This window comes from Anopheles coustani, chromosome 3, assembly GCF_943734705.1.
Source record: "Anopheles coustani chromosome 3, idAnoCousDA_361_x.2, whole genome shotgun sequence".
Classification (NCBI taxonomy): Eukaryota; Metazoa; Arthropoda; class Insecta; order Diptera; family Culicidae; genus Anopheles; species Anopheles coustani.
In genome coordinates this window covers 29,577,958-29,599,731 of record NC_071288.1, presented here as the reverse complement: position 1 = coordinate 29,599,731, position 21,774 = coordinate 29,577,958, and the positions used below count along the sequence as shown (strand labels likewise).

General features: G+C 45.6%; 1 protein-coding gene across 7 annotated transcripts in view; it reads right to left on the bottom strand.

Annotated features, from left to right (window-relative positions):
* Positions 1-21,774, bottom strand: part of LOC131260653 (polypyrimidine tract-binding protein 2) — a 229,007-nt gene that overhangs the window by 11,321 nt on the left and 195,912 nt on the right. For 5 of the 7 annotated variants that reach the window (XM_058262432.1, XM_058262439.1, XM_058262436.1 and 2 more), the window contains 5 exons: positions 14,750-15,021; positions 14,343-14,648; positions 13,983-14,268; positions 13,670-13,899; positions 7,438-7,471 (listed from right to left, as the gene is read on the bottom strand). In XM_058262432.1, the coding sequence (XP_058118415.1) occupies positions 7,438-7,471; positions 13,670-13,899; positions 13,983-14,268; positions 14,343-14,648; positions 14,750-15,021 (1,128 nt within the window). The remainder of the gene's footprint in view (positions 1-7,437; positions 7,472-13,669; positions 13,900-13,982; positions 14,269-14,342; positions 14,649-14,749; positions 15,022-21,774) is intronic. The other 2 variants (XM_058262435.1, XM_058262438.1) reach the window with 2 other exon arrangements.

Genomic DNA, 21,774 nt, shown 5'->3' with positions numbered 1-21,774 from the left:
CGGGCTTTTCCTTCCATTCACTCACGGTGTGATGGAAGATTTGTTACAACCTTCGTTTTCCAGCTTCGGGCGAAGCAACCACCGAAATGCGCGAACCATTTCCACCGCTTTGGGGGCCCCAAAAGGTGCGCTGCGAGCGGAGGGCACACACCGTGGCAAGCGAACTATCTTTCCATCGAAAATCTCAATAATCCTTCCGCGACCGCACCAACCAACCAACCGACACACACACACACACACATGGCATCTATCTACCGATCGACTGGTGTAAAAACGAGAACCTGCATAAAGACCCCGTCGTTACGTTACGTGGTGGGGCTTCCGAAAAGCGATTCGTGCCGGTGCCGTACGTAGTTGCTGGCGCATATTGCACCTGTGCAACTCTCTCCGGTGCCTTTTTTCCTTTTTTTTTTATTATCATTTTACAGGTTGGGCCTTCTCCATCCCGGATGTGTGCAAATGCATCATGTGCAGCGAAACGTGCAAATTTATATAAATTGATTCGATTCCAGTCGATACACACGTACGGCGCGCAAAGGGTCGGGGTTGGGGGGGGCGAGGCTCTCGGGCAGAAGGACGGTAACCTTTTCCCAGCGAAGCCGCGGGTTTTTGCTTGCTTGGTTTGTGAAGTAAATGTTCCCGTCAGGGGATGCCCTGCCCTTCTGATACGCCAAAGCAGACCAATTTCAATGAAAGGCTTAACCCTTGGTATAGTCGATTGAATGTACAATTTCTGAATTTTTAAAAAAAGGGTCTCTTTACCAACAACTTTTGCAAGCAATTTTCTTCATTTAGATATTTTTAAATCTTTAATTTAGAAAACAAACTAATTGTTTCTTTAGAAATAAATTGGTTTGAGCCTTATAAATCGGTTTTATATGACTGTATTGTTGTTTTGTTGCCAATTTTTAATAGTTTTGGTGTTTGTTTGTGTTTGTTTGCTTTATTTTGGGAAGATTATATCAACCCATTTCACTTTTAATTCTTTTTTAAACAAATATCATTTTTATGCTAATTTTCTTTTCTAGCTCATCGAAGGGTTAAACCCTCCGCATAGATACAGTACATTTCCAATACCACACATGCAAGCAACAACCATTCGCTGAAGGTTAAATCCAGTCGGGTTTTTTCGGTCCCGTTTGTTTCCCCTTTACCCCTCATGCTGTGTATGCATCCCTCCTTCCCGCGGCTGCCATCGAAACAAATTAAGATTAACTAAGCTCGCCGTCCGTCGTATTCCGGGAGGGGGCCGCTGGGGAATTCATTCGTCGGCAGGGCGCGCTCGCAGGCAATGTTTGAAAGATTAGGCCACCGGATTGAATGGGTTCCTATGAATGATTTATGAAGTGATGGCACTGCCGCGTGAGCGACCGGTTCGGTTGCCAGGTTTGCCAGGGTCACGTAGGAAGGGGTTCGGAAAATAGGCACACGCGCACGGAAGCTCCAACAGGCAAAACAAAGCCGTCCTCCGATGCCGGGGTTTCCGAAGGATTCAAAGGCTCAATGGGAGTGCAAGAGGGACACAGAGGGAGAGTCTTAGCATGGGTCACAACCCCTCCCCACACCTCACCAAGCGCGCTATGTGCGTGCGGGTAATTAGAAAAGGAGCCAGTGTACCGCAGGGCAAATATACGGCAGTTACAAGTACAATCCGGACGACCCGAGAGAGCCCGAGATGTTAATGTAACCCATTTCGGTAGGCGCAACTCACCTCAGCCGCAATCGAATGCGGGAGAAGACAACGCGGAGGAAGGCGAAAGAAGCGTAACCCACCTCACCATCGGGCAAAGGATTAATTTGTTTCGAAGAACGCTGGCGTTTGGGCTTTTGTGTCAGACCGTCGGCGAAGGATGGCGGCGGCGGGCCTCGGTGAAATCTTCGAGCTCGTCGTTCCGGTGAACTGAAATAGAAATTACGCCTCACGGAGCGTAATCGTTTCTGTGGGCCCTGCCGTGTCCAACATCCCGCCGCTCGCTGCTTTTCATTTCCTCCGCTTTCCGGTGGTTGCGGATCGTAATTAGCTAAAAGAAATGCTCGCCCGCTTTCCACCGCTCAGAGCCTGATCTGCAATTCGGTGGAATTAAAGATAGCTGATGTTCGAGCTGGCGGCGGGATTTGGTCCTCGGACACATTTCTGCGGGTTGCTGTAAAGCAGATCCTCGGACGAAGTCTAGCCATTAAAGGCAACAGGTGTACATGGAAAAGGTTTTCCTAAGAGTTCTCTGAGCCGTCCGAGATCCTCGATATACACTGTGAAACCTTTAATCAAGGTGACACCAACTTTAATGCACGGATACTTGATTTCATTTAGTTAGACGAGTTAAGTTTTTAACTCAACAAAACCATGCAACAATTCAACATACCACGCTTCCAAACACACTGGCGTTATAGAGTATACTAGATTCGTAACGAAGTATCGTTGAAGTTTCGATTGAAACATACGGTTTTCCTAAAACATCCCATTTGCTACAGGTTTCCTATTCAATCGCTTATAATCCATTTCATTTCTCCCGCATTTACAACATACTCTATTAGCAAGACGTCTTCTTTGGCTCACTCACTTCCGGTTCAGGTGCTTCCCGCAGCCAGGAGTACTTCAATCCACCCAATTCAATGATAAGACAATGGAAGGATTACACGTTTTCACTGGCGGAAACGGAAAGGACCGGAGCGTGATGATGGAGCACTCGCCTTTCCTCCACAGTACAGAGTTCGAATGGCGACGCGAAATATTTTAACCCACCCACCCTCAGCCGTGATGGTGTCTGTTCGTTACTCTCTGCTTTTCATACAGGTTTCCATTTTGAACAATTTTCCAACGAGATTAGAAGCACCTTACTTCCGAGTTACTTTCGAGTTGGAACCGATCAAAAGCATGACGTGATGGGAACGCTTGTCAATCCATTTGGGAATATTTGAGCTCGTTTGTTGCAAACAAAATGGCTTTAGTGATCTACTAATTTTAGAACGTTTGTTTACAATCTAATCAAAATATGCAAAGATGCAAGAATTTGGCTAAAAGTGCAAGAAATAAAATCCCGCTAATCGGTCCACTCATTTGGCCACGAAAAACTGTTCCGATTTAATTTCCGAAAGTTTGTTTCGATTTAATTTCCGGAAGTGTGTCCAACGGTCTTTTCACAATCTGTGATTATGGTACAATGCTTGGGGTGTCATTAAAAAATCTAGAACGAATGTAGAAGAAACAAGTGCCATAGCAAACCCTTGCTGCATTCAAAGATGTCACAGTGATATTCGTATAACATCGTTATAATATCCATACTGGTTTTCCTACGCTTTTTTCTGTTTTTAAAGGGCTGTCCCCGTCTCAAGAGGAGGAATTCTTGAGTCATGGGCAAAAAAAACGAATATCCAGTCCTAAAGACGATGGAGGAAAAATAAGTGTGGTGAAAAATCCCGTGGAAACACAGTGTGATCAAGTCAGACACACAAAAAAAAAAAAACGGCACATTGCATCGTTTCCTTCACGCAGCATTTTCGGGTGGATATATTTTTAAAGAATATATATATTTCACAACGAACCCATGCCAGTTGTGCCAGCGAATTTGATGGTTGGGCACTTGAAAATGATGACACTGCAGTCGCAATTGACTACGGGTTTTGTGCTTCGCCATACAGTTTTTCTTTGCGGTGCTCTACTTTTCCTGCACTTTTATTCTCGTTACGTTTGCACGCGAAGTGCGGCCGCTTTACATTTGGCCATAACCTCCTCCCCGAGTTCTTTCAAGGGTGTGTGTTAGAGTGTAGGAGCGTTCCACGCACTGGAAATCGTTAGCGATCCACGAGAGAAGAAGGCTTTGGAAAAATATCCTGCAGCCTACACAGAACGATTGTATCGAGCTGAGGGGTTGTTTTATGAACTTTTCAACCCAAACTGAGCTGCGGCCACAGTATGGACTGTACACAGCAGCCAGCAGAAACACAGTCGGCGGTATATATTTACGACTTCATTTATTTTTTCGTCATATCGTTGCACTTTTTTCGACAGTTAAAGAGTGCACAGCAGGAACCCGGTTGGAAAATCCATCGCGAACACCGCACAAAAAGAAGCGTATTATATTTTTATTACTATCTTCTTTTACTGCCGTTTGTTTGAGTGCGTTTAAGCACGTTTTAATGAATCCCCTGTACTATAGCTAGAGCATTAATCGATTACGAAGATCGGCTTTTTCCATTTCCGGAAAATTCGATTGCAAAGCGTACTGCAAATGCATTTGGTTTATTCCATTTGAATCATTATGAAAACTCAGAGTTAGAAAGGCTCCAAAGCGACATCTGCCAACCGGCCCGGTGTGATCCTCCCGGGACGTTAAAGTTGTAAGACGGTACACCCCCCTCCGAAACGTCTGTCAACGTTCGTCCCAGCTGCAGCGAGGGCCCGTCGTCGAAGACCCGAGAGAGTTGCCCACGTGGGATCAATATTGCACAAAACTTCTTATCGTACGCAGCAAGTTCCTTATGCTTCGGGAAACGTCTGGGGGCACCAAACTTTTCCGTTAAGCGCACAACGCTCGGTCGAAAGTGAGTTTTCCTGTAAAGTCAGTCCCGACCCGGGAGGGATACAAGGGTCCGGGGGCCAGGGTCTGAGAACCGATCGACCATGTTTCGTATCGATTGCCGCAGCAGGGAATGAAAGTTTTCCTAATTGGGAAGATTGCGTATTGAATTAATTTCAAAACCCAAAAACGTATGCACCTGTGTGTGGGAGCGAAGAGAAACTGCACGCTCTGCGTCTTGGGCGAATGCACTTACGAAATAGATTCAACTTCACGAAAGTTCACCGAAAACGATGCTACAGAACAGAAACTTCCGCTTCCAGAACGATTGATCTGTACACTTTGGCAAACTTAACTGTTGCATTCGCTCCGCTCCGAAGCGACCGATGCTTGGCTTTGTAAACTTACACTTACGAGATGCCATTAAGCTGTAATTGCGGGTGGAAATCTACCTCAGAACAGTCTCAGGGAGAGTCGACATCAATGGAAAGAAATATGATATAATATTCCTTAGCATGGCAGGGTTGGCATCTCGCAATCATCGAGATAGAATTTCTCATTCGTTCACCCTCGTCATCATCATCATGCGAATTGCTACGTCGTTGAGCTTCCACCATTCCATGTAGTTGTTGCAAAGTGATGCAGTTCTCTTTACAGAGCTTCGCGAAAAGCTTCACCGATGATATCTATTCCCATCGATCGAGTCGTGATTTGATATTCGGAAGGTTCTTCTTCGGTTGCACGAATAACGTGGATTAAAAAGGGCACGGCAGACATTCGTGTGGAGCAAAATAAAAATACTATTCACTCCGCACACTAATCTTTTCTTTACCTTCTCTGTTCCTTGACAAACATGTTCGTGATGCCGGCGAAAGGGAGCTCTCGTCGGTTTGGAAAGTAATATTCCATTTTCGGTTCACCCAAATTCAATTTCCATCTGACAATGGGGCTGAAGGTTTCTCGAACGGGATCGCCGGTAGCGCACTTTAAAAGCTGCTAGGGATCCTACCCTGGATAGTAACCACGCTTCGTACCTCCAGCCCTAAAAGCTGATGGGGATTTCGCGTCGAAGCCCCGACGCGAAGAAACCCTTTCGGGACGCATTCATCGACGACGACGACGAGAGACCCCGGTAAAGGGCTCGAGCAAAAAGATTTTCTTTCCAGTCACCCGGATTGAATTAATCTTCCGTGTGGCTGGCGTGCATGTCGTGTAGAAAACGTTCGATGTAATACACCGGGAAAAAAAGCGGTGAGAGAAATATGATCGCTCTTCCGCGAAGGGATAGCACCGGTTCAATGGGAGTGGAGTTGAGCGAATCAAAATGGCACACACATACGGACGAACGAAGGAAGGAAAACACACACTGCACCACATACGTTCGGTGGCTGGAAAGACCTTAATAGCAGGAAGCCACCCGCCGCCTTGAGCTACGTCTTTTGTCGCAGAGGCAGTATTTCTTCCACCGGGCGATGGCGACCTGTTGGTAATAAGAAGTGCCAGTATGTGTCACACTAACGAGTCGTTTCCTGCTGCCATCATCCTCCTCATCGCTGCTGTTGCGGGCCGATTTTGACTATCGTATGGTTTCGCTGAATTTTTCAAACCGGAAGAGCGCTCGAAGCACAGACAGACGCAAGGAAAAATGGGAAAGGAAGCGGAAGGAGCCCGTCGGATTTTCCCTGGAGCATTTGAAGATACTTTTCCACCCTGCACGAGCCGAGGGTCGGGAAATCCTCCAGCGGGCGGTAAAGCGAACCGAAACCGGTGGTCGCTGCCACCCGACGGGGAACGACGACGACCGGGGGGGATCCGTTGCTAAATTTGACAAGCAACTGACAGCTTTGCGTTTTGCTGTGGGAGTTCTCTCCCGTTAGTGGTCCTGGGGGGGGGAGGGGGTTTGGCCAGGTTAGGTTAGCGATTATGGAAAATGATGCCACAGGGCTGTACACAGGCCGACTCGGCGGGCAGCTCCAGCTCCCTCACACCGCCCCACCCATCGTCCGCGCGGAATGCTTTGACACCGTTTTGGGACTTTGAGGACGATAAAAGTTCCAACGTGCTCGAGACCACCCGCACCGCACACCCCGTGCAGGTTGTTGAATGTCCTTTTGCGTTTCAATACGAAAAGCGTGGCAGATGGAACGAAGCGAGTCCAAACGGTGGCGGAAAAGAAAAGATAACATAAACATAAACTGGAAACAAAAAAAGGCCTAAATTATGCAAACGATGGCAGCTGACGGTTGCAACGGAGAGCGACAAGGTAGTAATGGAAACATTTCATCAGACGGTTTTCCGAAAGCTAGATAACACATTTTGCGGTTTGGTCGACGGAAGAGCAGAATAATGGCTTCGAGTGGAAGCTGCCGGCGTGGATCTTTTTTTATGTCGATAACTTTTTAACGCTCGCAAAGTAAATGAGACACACTCGGTTCGGTCTGATTGACGCTTACGGAAGCGCAGTAAGTACACCCATGCGCCTAAAAAACAGCAAAGTTGCGTTAATTGCCGACACTAGAGAATATTATGCAAACGTCGGCTGTCGTGCCGGGGCAGATGAACAGGGTAACCGAACCGAGGAACGACGGAACGTAAAAACAAAATCAAGCAGAAACATAAATGGAAGGCACAGTCACACACACGCTAGAAAGTGTTTTAGAGAAACGGGAAAAACAGGTTAAGATAAATAATATTTGGAAATAAAATAAATGATAATCAGTCGGGAAAACTGGACAAACGGATAACACAAACAAAATGATAACACATGTGTCTGTATTTGAGCGTATATCGGTGGAGTGTAGTGTAGTGTGTATGGATGTGTTTTGTTGTTTTTGTTGGGGGACAATGATTTGTGTACGTGTCTTGTGGTTGAGGAGTTGTATGTGTGTGTGTGTGTTGTGTTGAATGTGTGCGGACATACCAAAGAGGGTAAATAGAGCATCAGGCGTGACCATCTACAGAAGAGAAGAAAAATAGAGAAAAATTCAGTTAGCAGATGAGAAATATTTCTTTCAATGGCATCGTTGAAGGCTTTGAAGGGCAGAGATTGTGAGGAGAAAGAGGAGTGAAAAAATGAAATTTGGTAACGATCTTGCTGCGGTTTTACGAACAATTTCAATCGAACACGCAGAGCTTTAACAAAAAATGATGAAGTTTTCAAAAAATGAAAAGGTTTGAACGTGGATGAAGAGAGGAATGAAGTATGGAATAAAGCAAATTAAAAATAAAAATATAATAGTGTGATAGAGTTGAAAGGCATGAGTACAGATAGAAGTTTGTCAGTGTTATCAAAATAGTAGTGCATAGATAAATAGGTAAGTTTCAAAGAAGAACACATTTTAATACTACTACACTTTTGTTAGACACGTAAATATATAATAGTATAACGTAGACACATAGAACAGTTGAGAGTAAGAAGATCATAGAGGATCAATGTGATAGTCGGAAAGGATTGAATAACATTTTGGAGAATTACTGCTGTAGTGCCATTACAGAAGCAGGTAACAGAAACAACACAACGCTATACAATAACACACGAGGTTAAAATACGGAACATAAAAAAGAAATAAAAACGACGATTGAAACATCACCAAAGAAATAAAACAAATCGAAACGACAACTCGGATATACATGTGAAAATGTGAGATATGATTACTCACTTACTTAGCATAACTTTATCAAATAACAGCCAAGAAGAGTGGATGACACTCGAGGGAAAGATTCTTACACAGTTCTCTATCATCCCGAATTCATTTACGCTATTCCCTTCCATAACAGCACCATATCCAACTCAAACACGAGCTAGTGGTGTAAATTTATCGCCATCCTTCGCGAGCCGTTGTTTAAGATGTCGTTCTATCCGTGGATAGAACATCACAATGATCCACAAAGCAGCGAAGAAACAAAACGACCAACGATGCAGCAACTCGAAACAATGGACTCTAATGGCCGGAGAAAAGAAGAGAAACGAATGCCGTCGTCTCGAGTAGGGCAGACAGTAAATTTAATGAATTTTTAAACGGCGAAAAATGAGCGAAAATAATGAAGAGGAGCAGCTAATGGACGCCCCTTCCACATTGTTCCCTCCAACAGGCCCAGAAAGGCAAGGAAGAAATGGTTGGAGTGAAAAAAGGGATAAACGTAATAAAAACAAAAGATAATGACTGACGGGCTAGCAGTGAAAGGAGAAAAGAGACCGAGAAAACAGAAACGGGGGTCACGTTCTGGTGCGAAATGAACGTTTGCGTGTCCTATCGGCAATGCTGCACTAAGATTAACGGAACCACTCATCACACTATGATGGCGGGAGGGGGTGAACGGTGGGCTCGATGAAGGGTGAAAGGAATCAACGGCGATAAGATCACATTATGGGACGCTGGAAAGAAGCACCAAAATGACTAACGATGAGACGGCGGACAGCGAACGTAACTATAGCAACCAAGTGAACGTGAGATCATCCAGAAGTCTAACGCAGGAAACTGATGCCAACACAGTTCCATCCTTGCCGGGTAGAACAAAAAACCGAACTAAGACTCCAACTGTGTAGGTGCGCAAATTGCTTTATAAGATCCAGAACAAAAGCCTTTTCCACCGGAAAAATGACGCCATAATGATACAGCCCATTCTGTGCGCGACTTTTCTCTTTATCTACATGCGTCCGTATAGTATACAAGGATGCAAAGTGAACAACATGATCGGTCAACAGAGGAACATCTTGCCATTACAATTAGCCGAACGGCAGAATGTTGCGTGATATAATCGTATAAATATGTCTGTCGTGGAAATAAAATGTAAACACATTGGCTTCCCTAGAGAGGAAATAAAATTTTAAATACTTATTCAAAGAACCTGTAAACACCTACGGAAACATACGGGAAAAGCAGTGAAGTTATCAGATCGGAAGATAGCTTTTACAATAGAGGGGTTTTCATTGAAAGAAGTTTCTAGTGACAGAGAGAAAGAGAGATAGAGAGAGAGAGCGAGAGAGGTAGAGACGGAGAGGCAGAAGGAAGGTGAAAATGTGTTAAATGTTGGGTCTTGGGAGAGTAAGAGACAACAGGGGTGTACTGACAAGACCAGGAAAATAGCTAAGTAGTTATGAAGCGATCATCAATGGGTACACAGTTTTGTTATCAAAAAACATTAGATCAACTTTGTTCAAACTTGAAATGAAGATAATACTTCGAAAAATGATGAAGGTGTTGAACTATCGATGAAAATACTACTTCGCTACAAAAATGTTCATCTATCCAAAAACACTTCACCGAATTCAGAATGATAAGAACGTAGTGCAATGGACCCCAAATGCACGAGAAGAAGGTCATTTGGGTAAACGATTCTAAGAGCTTCCGTTGTGTAATGCAAAATAAAATGTTGTCAGCTTTGATAGACATTCTATTAACAAACACCAAAACAAGGAAAGCAAAGTGAATTCCAGTTCGATGATTTTCCGGTAAGATAATGTATATTACATTTGTTGTAACCACAGCTGGATGGCCCAACACTCAAAGTAAAGCTACGAAGACCCATTCGGAGTAAAATCGTAAGCAGTAACATTTTTTGTTGTTGTTGCTTTTTTCAGATTGTTTCTCCCATTTTCGTCCTCACTTTCGTTAGTTATTATCTTTAAAACCATAAAAATGATTGCAATTCGAGGTGGAATACTCATCATTTTCTCCCACCGCATCGCAAACCACACCCGAGCACATGGTACTAATACCGCAACTGCTGCAAAGTCCTGCTTGGGGAACCATTCTAACGCCTTCGATGGTATTATTTCTTTACCGGCTTCCTCTTTGCGGCATCCGGAACCAGCGCCGTTAGCCCACCGATTCCAGCGGACTTATTTCAGAAACGAATAGAGAGGGAGTGGGCCGCACAAGACGCGGGCGCAACTTGTGGCTTCTTCGTGAAACAATATTTTCACCTACCGCCATACTTTCAGCTTGCCCGGTTCTTCTCGCTTCGCTTACCACAAAGTCCATCATCATTTACCCAACGGAAGGGAAGCAACTGGTCAAGAAGAGAGAAAAAAAAGTGGATCCGCTTTATGGAACCACTGAAAGTGGGAAGTTTCGTCCTCACGGTATCCCTTTTTTTACAGTTTTTAGTGGAAAAGTTAGGTCCTTTGGACGAAGCGTTAAAGATGTTTGTTACGGTGTTGGCCGTGGTTTGTCGTGCGCCGGAAAATTGCCGGTCGCCTCTCGGCGGGAGTTCCAAGAGCCAGATTCTCTCCCCCCCTCCCACTGGGATCCAAACCAACCACGGGAGACCGGCTGAGTTTCCCATGGCAGGGAAATAAGGCGAGAACAAAACGAAAAACTGATAAAGCAAGATTGCATACAGAAACGCCGCAGTACCCGCAACTCGTGGCCTTCGCCTGCATCGCATCGAGGGACGACTAGCACGCCGGCGGGGATCGTTTATGTAAATCGCAATCCATAAAAGAAGATAATTTATTCCGCAATAATACAGAGGAACCAGCACCTCCGATTCAATGGCTGTTCGCTTCGTGGCCGGCCGACAAATCCTTGCAAGGAAATGTGCACGAGTTTGCCTCGACAGCTCGACGGACCACAGACGGCATTCTAACTACTTCCTGGCTTCCTCGGTGGCGCTGAGGATGGCCAGCACAGACAGAACAAACAAATAGACGGTCTACGATGGGCCAAAGGCTACCACTAACCACCGAGCTCGGAACCACACGGAACAATGAGCCGAGCACGACCCGGTGCAATTGTGGAAGAAAACTTTAGGATAGATTTTTTGCCGCCGGTTCCTTTGTGGTATGGTTGCGTCACTTGGTTAACCGAGGCAGTCTTAAGTCTGAGAATACACTCGCCAAGAGACACCCGACGTGGGGAAAAACAAGCAAGTTGGACTTCCCGTACAAAACCATAGTGAACGTCTTCAATCGTTGCACGACAGTGGGCCTCGCAAAGGAAGTGTGCCATTTTCACAAGTGCATGTGCTTTGCCGGAGCAACCAGTTGTTGATCGTCCGTCCGGAAACGGTAAATAAGTGGTAGAAGTGAAGAAACCAAACAAATACTTCTTCACCGTCGTTCAATTGTAGGGTTTCCCTTTGAACTAGACCAGGAAACGGACGGTAATTTAAAGTGCAAAACTCACTCATAAATAAATTAGTTCCTGGAGTAATTAATCTAGCGATTTTGGAACCGATTTTAAATATTATCATGTTATATGGTGTATTACAATTGCTTAGAAAGCAATACAGTTTTCAAGTACTAATTTTTGAACCGATCGACCCAATGTCAAACATTAACAAACATTAATTTAACGAAGGTCGTAAACTTGCATAACCGGAAGAACAACAATGAACCTTTGAACTATGCTTGTTTTTATTTATCCTTGCTATGAATATACGCAAATAGTGTTTTATAATAACAACAATTCGCAAAGGGTGTATACTTTTTATCTGTTGGAATCTCCATCATGAGCGTCATGAGATTTATGGTAAATATGGATTATGAAGCCATTCATTTTTTATCCCAACATTAAATGGAGGCGCCTGGTGTGCGACGAAACAAAATGGAAAATGAACGCCGAGAAAGAAAACATAATAAAGCGGCAATTAATTCCACTTTTTTCCCGTTCTCAACAAACTCCAGGAACTGTGGAGAGTATTTTCCCAGGCGCATTCCTACGAATGCAACGACGGTATAAAAAGGTATACGAAGCAACAGAAAAGATAAATGCTGCTTCCAACCCCTACTGATGCGCAACGTACGATTTGTTGATGGTCATTTGAGGAGCGAACACGTCGGAGGCAGAGAGAACCAGAAAATGGTATGTAATAATAGCATCACTAGGTACCGGGTACCGTAGAAAAGGAGGTTCTTTGTCAAGCACGCAGAGACAGTCGGAAAGATGAAACTAATCATGTGAAACTAAAAGTTGCCTCGATGGCATGGAAAGAGAAAAAGACTACCCATAATTTACCAGAACGGTACAGACGGCGAGGAAGGGGGGAAGAGATAAAGAAAGAGAGATAGAGACAGGGAGAGTTCAAAGAACAAAGGATATACGCAATAGGATAGCGAACACAAACATGATGACTGACACACGGAGGAAGATGAGGAGTCAGAATGAGAATGTGCAACTCGAAAACATTTATAAGCAACAAAAAACTAAATTAAAAGCTGGATTGCCAAGGAAAATTCAAATTTAAACAAGTCCACATAAAAAAGGAAATGAACAAAATAACACAAATAACAAAAAACAGAACAGAAAAGAAGCAGATACTTCAGCTCGAACATCAGCTTTTATCTGCAATGGAGCAGCAAAAACGAAATCGTTGGAAACAAAATCATGACAAAGATAAACTAAGTATGTAGCAACAGAGAAGGTAGAGTCAGACAAATTTATGTTAAAAAAGCTGTTATGAGACGCTTGTTAAGTTGCTTCTGATTCAGAACCCTGTTTTTGATTAGTTGCGAGAAACTTATAATGTAAAAAATGATTATCTTATAGAGCAGCTTAGTAAAAAACGTAAACAAACACACACAAGAGGCAACGTAAATTAGCGATAAGGAAATGTAATCTCAAAACACGGAAATATAACTACAACACGAAAACAACAAATACTGTTAAGATACAGAGGACTACAAAGAGAATGAGATTAAGCAGTAGATATAGCAAAAACAAAAGAAGGAAACAAACACGTATAGGTGAGAGTAGCAGAGCATAATCGTACAATTTCAATCAGAGATACCAACAACAAAAAACAGCGTGTTACAAAGTGTTGGCGAGCAGAATAAACCCGTAGGAGTTTATAATAGTATGAGATAGGATTTGAGGTAGTTTTCTTTTTAGATTCAAATGGAATGTTTGTACTTCGACCCTTGGTTTATGTTAAAAGTGCAGTCGTGGTGGTGAATAACTTTACTAGTTAATAAACGGTTCGTCCAAGACACCGAGCAAGAACGTTTGATGGACATTGAGATAGTGATCGAGAGGAATGTGGCAATGTGGGATAGGAAGTGGGGCTGATCGATCGATATAGTGAGACAAAGTCAGAGAGGACAGATTGGAATGATAGTTAGTAGAGTGAGGAAAAGTGAGATATAGTGATAGAGACAGGATGCACAGTAAGTGGAGCAAGATAGTAAATAGTGGCCGGGCGGTAGTTACCTCGTCGTTGAGATTGGAAACGAGCAGCACGTTCGAGAGTCCTCGCACGTTGGCCGGGTTCGGCGTACCGAGGGCGCCGTTCGAGGCCAGCGCAAACGCGTTCAGGCTGGGCAGGGCGCCTCCGTAAGCGCTGGCGAGGGCCGGCGTGCCGATGCCGAGACCGAACGGTGGCATAACGCCAGGCGTCGCTAAGCCGTTCACTAGAAAATAGGGAGATTTGTCTAATTTGACTATTACACAGAAGTTGCACGCTATTTGACAACGACAAAAACATCGACGCACGACTGTTTAGGGCCATCAAAGTGAGCTTTACCTAGACGATCGCGGGCCAGCTGGGGCCGCTGGCCGGCGGCCAAAAGCAGCAGATCGCTCGCGGACACCAGCCCACCGGCGCTGGCAATGACGTCGCTGCCCGGCTCGCCGGACGGCAGTGAGGGGTTCGTGTAGTCGCGCGACTTGTCATTGTTGTACTTCACGTTCAGCGCCGTCAGCTTGCTGTTGTCGATGCGCAGCGTGCAGCATCCGTTGTAGATGTTTTGTCCGTCCAGCGATTGCTTGGCGGCCTGTGCCGTTTGCGCATCCGGATACTGTATGAGGGCCTACGGAGAAAAGGAAAGCAGCAAAAGTAATAGAGTTAGCTCACGGGATGTGATGAAGAAATGCTTAAACCTACCTGGAACGAGTTGTTTTTGGTGAAGGTGACGATTTTCAGCACTTTCCCGAACCGCTGGAATATCTGATGGAGCACGTCGAGCGATACTGGATACAGCAGCGACTCGACGATCACTCGCAGCACAGTGTTGGGGGCACCGCCACCGCCGCCACCACCACCACCGCTGCTCGGTGTCGTGGTGGAGTTGTTCGTGTTGTTGGTGGACGCACTGTGCGAGTTGCTGTTCGTGTGATCGATCGCCAGCGGCAACGGCGACCCGGTCGGCGACTGCGTGAGATCTTGTGCCTGTAGGGCGTTGGTGACGTTCTGCGTTAATTCGGGGTGAAGAAAAGAATCATTTAAAGAATTTTTCGTTACGTATCTCAATTTATTTTGCTGTAACAACGCCAAGGAGGAGTCCTGCTTACCGCGATCGCGTGGTTCTGATCGATCTTCAATTCCCGATGGTTGGAGTACTGCACGTAGACCGTTCGGCCACGCAGGAACGGTGGGGTGGCATGGAACGCCGTCACCATCTGCGACGCCGCGTTCTCGTCCATCATCTCGATGAAGGCCTGGTTTTTGCCCTTCAGCACCAGCACGTTCGTGACGCGCCCGAACGGCATGCCCAGCTGCATAATCTCCACCTCGCTCACCTCGTTCGGGATGTTGCGGATGTGCACCACGCGTGATGTTTTCGCTGTTCCAATGGAATGTGGAAGGAAGAGTAATTTCGATTAATAAAAATGTAAACGAACAGTTTTTGATCCAACACACATCAAACATCATATCGAAAATCAAAAAAGGGGAAACGTTTTATTAACAATAACAATATTAATTGGTGGGTTTTTTTTTTGCAACAACATTCACAAATTGAAACAGAATTCCAAATTTATTTATTATTGACTTTTTGCCGTGTGAGTTACCCACGGAACATTCCTACTTCATCAGCTCGGGGCCGCCATCTGCGAGCAGTAATTAAAATTCACGTAAAATCAACCGAGCGACTGGCTATCGGTATTTGGGACACATTTCAATCTCATTATTTTCCCTTCGGCAATTTGTACGGATTGCGGAACGTACTCGATACTACTGAAGTATATCATCCTCCAGAAGCGCTCCCGTCCACCCCACGGAGCCGATAATGAACCGTTGAAATCCCTCTCCAAGAGTTCATTTGCAGCCGATTATTTTCCCCGAAAAAGGAGTGGCACGATTTTGTTATTATGAATTATTGATAATTTAATTGATTTTTAATTACTACAATTAGTGCCAGCGTGCGCCGAACGTCAGCTTTGTACCCTGTGTTTTTGGGGAGGGGAGAGGAGTGAGGGGAAGCAATTTTCGAATTCAGCTCAGCGACAGCCGATCATTTAACGGTCGAATTATGGAATCTCCTCCGTGTCGCGAGCGCAGTCCGAAATAGTAATCATCGAGATTCCGAAGGCTAGACTCGCGAAGCCGCTTTCGACAATCTGCGTCAAGTGGATTACTATGGAATGGAGATCAGGCAACATTTGGTGGTGCAATTGACTGAAAATCGCGAAAGTAAGGCATAGAAATGGTAAAATTATTTACCTCCCCTAACGAAGGCCGAAAGCTGTGAATCAATATTTGATGTTGTTTCGTATTTTCACTTTCAACCAGATGAAATGGTTTTAATGTTGATTAAAACTTGTATTCCTGGCCTTCCATGACTGCACAGCCCTTAACGGTTGGTTATTTTATACATTCAGCAAATACGAATGAATGAAGAGCGTGTTTGCTAATCGATTTGCCATCAATAATACTTCTTTAAAAGTTTGCATTTGTCTGAAATCGAATTATAGGGAATTTCATTTTTTCCAATCCCGAACGGTTGCAGACTAAGCACAATCCGAACGTATCTTTCTACCAGGTTTACGTACGACCGAAAGCCGACGACCGTGCGCCTTCGGGCGAGCGAATGGAGATGGATGTAGTAGATTAGTTTTAATGATCTCCTGTGGCCACATTCAACAAAAGCCTACCACCACCGTTCGATCCCATCATCAGTCCGTCCCGACCGGAAAGGCAAGGATAACGGCGTACAAGAAAATGGTAGAGGAAAACTACCTTCACCAACACGGTGACGGTATCACCCGCCATGATTAGGTATCATAAGTCATTTGGGGATTTTTGGTTTTCCGCACCCGATCCCGATCTTTCGAGGGAAAGGAAAAAAGAAAGATGGACAGGAAAAAAAGGGACTGATGGCAGTGACCCGGGTTAAAAGAAAATGTTTTTCGGTAGAAAAGAAAGGGGTTGGAAGAAAAAATGAAATGTATAACACGTGTAGCACTCGCTATCGGTAACCGGAAGTGGGATATGTTTTGACATGAACATAGGAACGGTTAGATGTTGGGAAGAAATTTAGAAAACTGTTTGCGGAGGGTGGAAAATGGGCTCGTTTGGAGATTATTCAAATAATCTAAACGGAGCATGAGTGAACATGTACATGTCTGTATGTATTTACAAAAATCACTCCCGATAAAATTGCTTTAAAAAAAAGATTTTTATAATCTTGATTATGATAATTAAAACCATAATGTATAATGGAGCACTCATTGGTTAAAATTGTGAAAATAATTAAAAAGCCTAATCAAGGTTTATGGAATCACTAAATGGGCAATGAATGAATGAAACCGGTGCAATTATTCTGTGACAACATGTGTCTAATCTGCCCATCAAATAAACTATACTTTATGCGGAAAATTATAATTGATCTAATCATGCGTCGGTTGATGAAACCGTTCTCCAGTTTCCGCCGGTTCGCGCTGCCCCGAGTGATGGATTGGCGATTTCACGCGATCCATTACATCAAAAATTAAATCAAAACCGCCCTCAAATTGCCTTTCGGTCCGCGCGCGAACTGACACAAACAAATCAAATCAAATTCACCTTTCAATAGCCCATAGTAGTGCGTGTCACCCATTATGTCCGAATGTCCGTTAATGCATACCATCATCGCCTAAATTTTCCCCACGCGGGGTGTGGTGGAAAGGCACGACGCAAATGATAAAACAGTCGTCACTACTGATTGCTTCATGTCATTAGTGCTCCCGGTAAGCGCCGTCAAATGATACCGTTCAAGTTTTGTTTGGCGTTTGGAAAACGGTGGACGGTGTTGAAAATGCTCGTCCCACGCATTTGATTGGATTGGACGAGAAGGGCCAAATGTGCAGCCAAATTAACTCACATTCTCGTTGTGTAACGTAGTACAAGTACATTTCGAGTGCTGCTTGTGGTTCTCCAGTCGGTGAAGGTATCCTTTTCACCCTCTTTTCCCTGAACCGTAGTGTTGTGTGTCTGTTTGTGTGTGCAGATGAATGTTGTAACGCCCGTTGCGTTATCGCCAATCAAATACTCGTCAGTAATGAGCGATGGCATCCGATTGATTGGCGACAGTAGAGAGAAGGGCCTCTTTCGCGTCGAAAGCGAGGTTTGATAACGTTATTATTGATTGCGGCGCCATAAAACCGATGATGTGAGGGCTTCCGGATACTCGAGTTGTTCCTTTCACGCAGCGAGAGACACACAACTAAACCGCCCGGTTCGTTGAATGGCTCATTTCGACACACTTCAACCGAGTGGAAAAATGATCCTTATGGAATCGTTTTTTCCGAGCATCCCAGGCGTGATTGGCCCACTCGGGTCGGGATCGAGGGACGGGTGAAATATCACTCTCGGCACACTCACGCGAACGAAGCACGACAAGCGTGTGGCCAACATTACGGAGGAGAAAGGTGGAAAAACTTCACCCCAACCACCGCACACATTACCACCACCACCACCATCGCTTGCCGTCGAGAGGGCAAAAGCGAAGTAATCAATTAACCCTTGTCTCGGGCTTCCCCATCTGGCCCGGCGTTGCGTTCTGGCTGACGACTCCAAAGATCAACCAGCGCGGACCCTGACAAGGGCATCCACAACACGCTTTCACCGCTGATTTGTTCGAGCAAAAACCGAAAGTGAGTAATATTGATTTCCCGTTCACGTCGTTTACTTTTCTTGGCGGTTCGGGGTTGGCACAAGGCATTGAAAGGAGCGTGCGGTGGTTGTGGCCGGGGTTAGGTCGTATCAGCATCAACAAGCAGCAGGAAGGTCTGCTGCAATCATCCTTCCCTTAGAAGCAGTATAACCGTGGCTGGCATTCGGATTCGCTCCCGAACTTCTTACAGCTTCGTGTCGTTTGGCCAACTGTCGAGAAGCGAGTCAGCGAGAGTCGGTTGCACACCAATCTGCTGTTGGATCTAAGCCAACTTCCCCTGTGTATCTCCTTCGGGTATCGTGATGTAATGAATGATTTTTGGTCGTTATTCTTCCCACATCGATCCCCCTAAAAAAAATAAAGAGGAGGAAAAATGTAAATGTGCGGCTTCACTTTCAATCCCTCGCCTTGACGCTCTCGCTGATCCTTTAGCGCTCAATCGAGTGGCTTCCACTTGTCACGGGCCAATCGTGTATCGGGAACCAATGGACGATCGATAGCACATATCAGATCCGGTTGGGTTGGAAAAATACACGGGATGGATCTACCAACTGAAATGAAGATAAATGAGCTTTTCTTTCCACCCCGAAACCGAAACCCTCACACCGGTGCGCATAAAGTCAACGTCCTTGTGAGTTTCACACAAAATATTTAGCGGGAGGGTATGGAGCAAAATGGTAAGGTAATGGAGATGAGACACTGAGCCCCATCGGTGGGTTACGGCTCGCGGCAAAAGTTCGATGATTTATAATAAATATTAGCGGCAAACGAGTGGGGAAAACTTTTTCCCACAATCCCGTACCATCGCGTTCAGCGTCCCATGTGGGGGTTTTTGCGAGCGCCATAGCGTTTTTCATTACTTTAATGCGTTTTTAAGTCACGCTGGCGGCGGCCGTACCATTTCACCAAAAACCCTCGCGCAAAGTATAAGTGCTGAAGTATGCTTGAATCACTTGAAGTGTGTCTAGTGTACTTGCCTTACAAGAAAAAAAGGCACCTAAATTGTACCGGCTTCTCCGGGCGAGCTTTGGGATTCATTTCGAAGCCTCAAAAAAAGTTGGGCAATTTAAAAACACCAGAGCAATCGCCACTCGAATTCCGAACGAGGGGCCAATGAAAATGGATGCAAAAGTTTGTGTCATAAAATCCGTTCAAAATGGTAAATTGGTGGTACATTTAACGACTGCCGAACCGACGGCTCCTTTTAAGGTTCCCCCCCGCTCAAAGGATTGTGTGGCAAAAAAAAACCCCACAACGATGACGGTGATGATGATGGTGATGTTGATGCGCTGGTATGAATTGGGTTTCATTAGCGTAAAACCGGATTGCGAGCGGTCTAATCGAAGGCGAAATTCACCGGGGAATTGCGACCGTTCCACCGTTCATTGATACTGAGAGTGGTAGGTGGTGCGTGTGTGTGTTGGGGTGGCACTAATTAACTGTCACTAAGCATTATGTGCAGGTGGAAAAGCGGCACACATACGTTTGCTGCCGGAAACCCACTCACACCCCCCTTCGGGGTTAGCGCGGTCGGCTTTAATAAAGTTGTGTATTATCGTTTAATTAATATAATTTATTAAAATTGCACTTTGCGGCATTTGCCCGCGGGGATTAGCGGGATCCATACCGGGATGGATGGATGGATGGATGGATGTGGGGGGCACATATGCCCGGGCGTGCGTGTTTCACTAATCCCGCATGTATGGTTAATTTTGAATGTCGTTTCGGGTGCGCTCCTTTTTATCTATCCACCTCCACCCTCATAATATCCTCACATGAAACCCTGCGCCACCCGCAGAGTGTGATGGAAATTGAACGTGACTAATTTCAACCAGGTTCATTAAAAATTAAACACCAACTGAATCAATCATGCGTGAGGACGATTCCGATGAAACATTGTGACTACAAACTTTATTCACACTATGTCACCGGGCGTTTTGGGGGGTGAAATCCAATTGCCAGATTACACGCCAACGACAAATTGTTAACATTTTATCGCACACTATTCAATTGCATAGCTTCAGGCGCTTTGGAAATCATTTCGCGACTCTGTAAAAGCATTATGCTCAGAGGTCGCTAGGGCGTGGGGGGCAAATAAAACCCGAATTCGCCTTCCGGTGTTCCTGTCACTGTCAGCGGCGTCATGAAAATGATGTCCCTATGTTTCGTGTGTCCTCCCCCCTTCACCGGGGAAAACTCCGCCGCCACAAATAAATATTGATGAGCATGGAAGAAATTAGCACAGTCATAAAAACGAGGGGTGCAAAACTTTTGATTCATTTGTCTCTTTGTAACGATTACGTGCGGGAACACAAGGAGCAAATCGGCCCCTCCGTCTCTCACACCAGCCAACTACTGCTTCCCCACACCGCAGGCACTAATCCGAGGCTAAGCGAAACTAAACCGCTCCGTGCGGAGGAGAACGGAATGGATTCAGCAGAAGCAAAGATGGGCTCTGTTCACAACGGACGGCTTCTCTCTGCTTCGGGCGCTTTCGGGAACATAAACCACCGCCTGTCAAAGCCGGTTGTGCGGGGTTAAAGGAGGCCCTGCCATCGTGTTTGCAGTCAAGACGATTTCGAAGACGATGCTGATGCTGACGATGATGATGATGGTGGCAAGCTAGCTTCTTTGAAAGGGGTATGAATAAACCATCGTTTACCATCTTTTAACTTTTCTCGCTTGCCGCACCGGGCGCGTGCTGCAAAGGAAACTCCCGCAAGCCCTTCGACCGGCACGGGGGGATAAAAGGATGGTGTGGAGGAGGAGTTTGAAAGGTAAAAGTTTTATCTCCTTGTTCCTTTCCCCGAACAATGCCTTTGAAATGCCGTCGGTTCGCTGCCAATCCGAGAGGACCCCGAAGAGCAATCGATGATCCGCCTAGAAGAGATGGATGGCGGCCGAAGGAAACCGAGTTGGCGAGTATTTTATCTTCCCCGCCGCTCTCCTTCGCCCTATCCCCTGTCCCTTGTGCTACGACACACTCTAAGCCGTTCTCCACACTTTCACTAGAATTGGAAATTAAATGATAACAGCTTGTTGAAGATCGCACACCGTAGGGGTTTTTGTGGCGAGGTGAGGGGAGGGCGTGTCGGTGGAGAAGTGTACGCCACAGGGTTGACATTATCTGATTCCGGTTTCTTCATCCGAAGCCCTTCAAAAAACCACCCAGGTCGGGAGGTGAAGCCAGCCAGCGCGTTGGCATTAAGGATCGTACGCTCGCGGAAGGGAAATCCTTCCGACCATTTTCCGTACCACGAAGCAGACACTCGACTCACTCCCGCTGGCAGTGATTTTCCCCCCGCGCGCAAACCCACAGCGACACATGCCAAACCCCCGGTTGAATGGGGGAGAAAATTATACCAAACCTACCGCATGCTCTGAAACCGATCGTCGGATGGCTTTCGGATCACTGCCGGTTTCCCGAAAAGGCTTCCCTTCCGC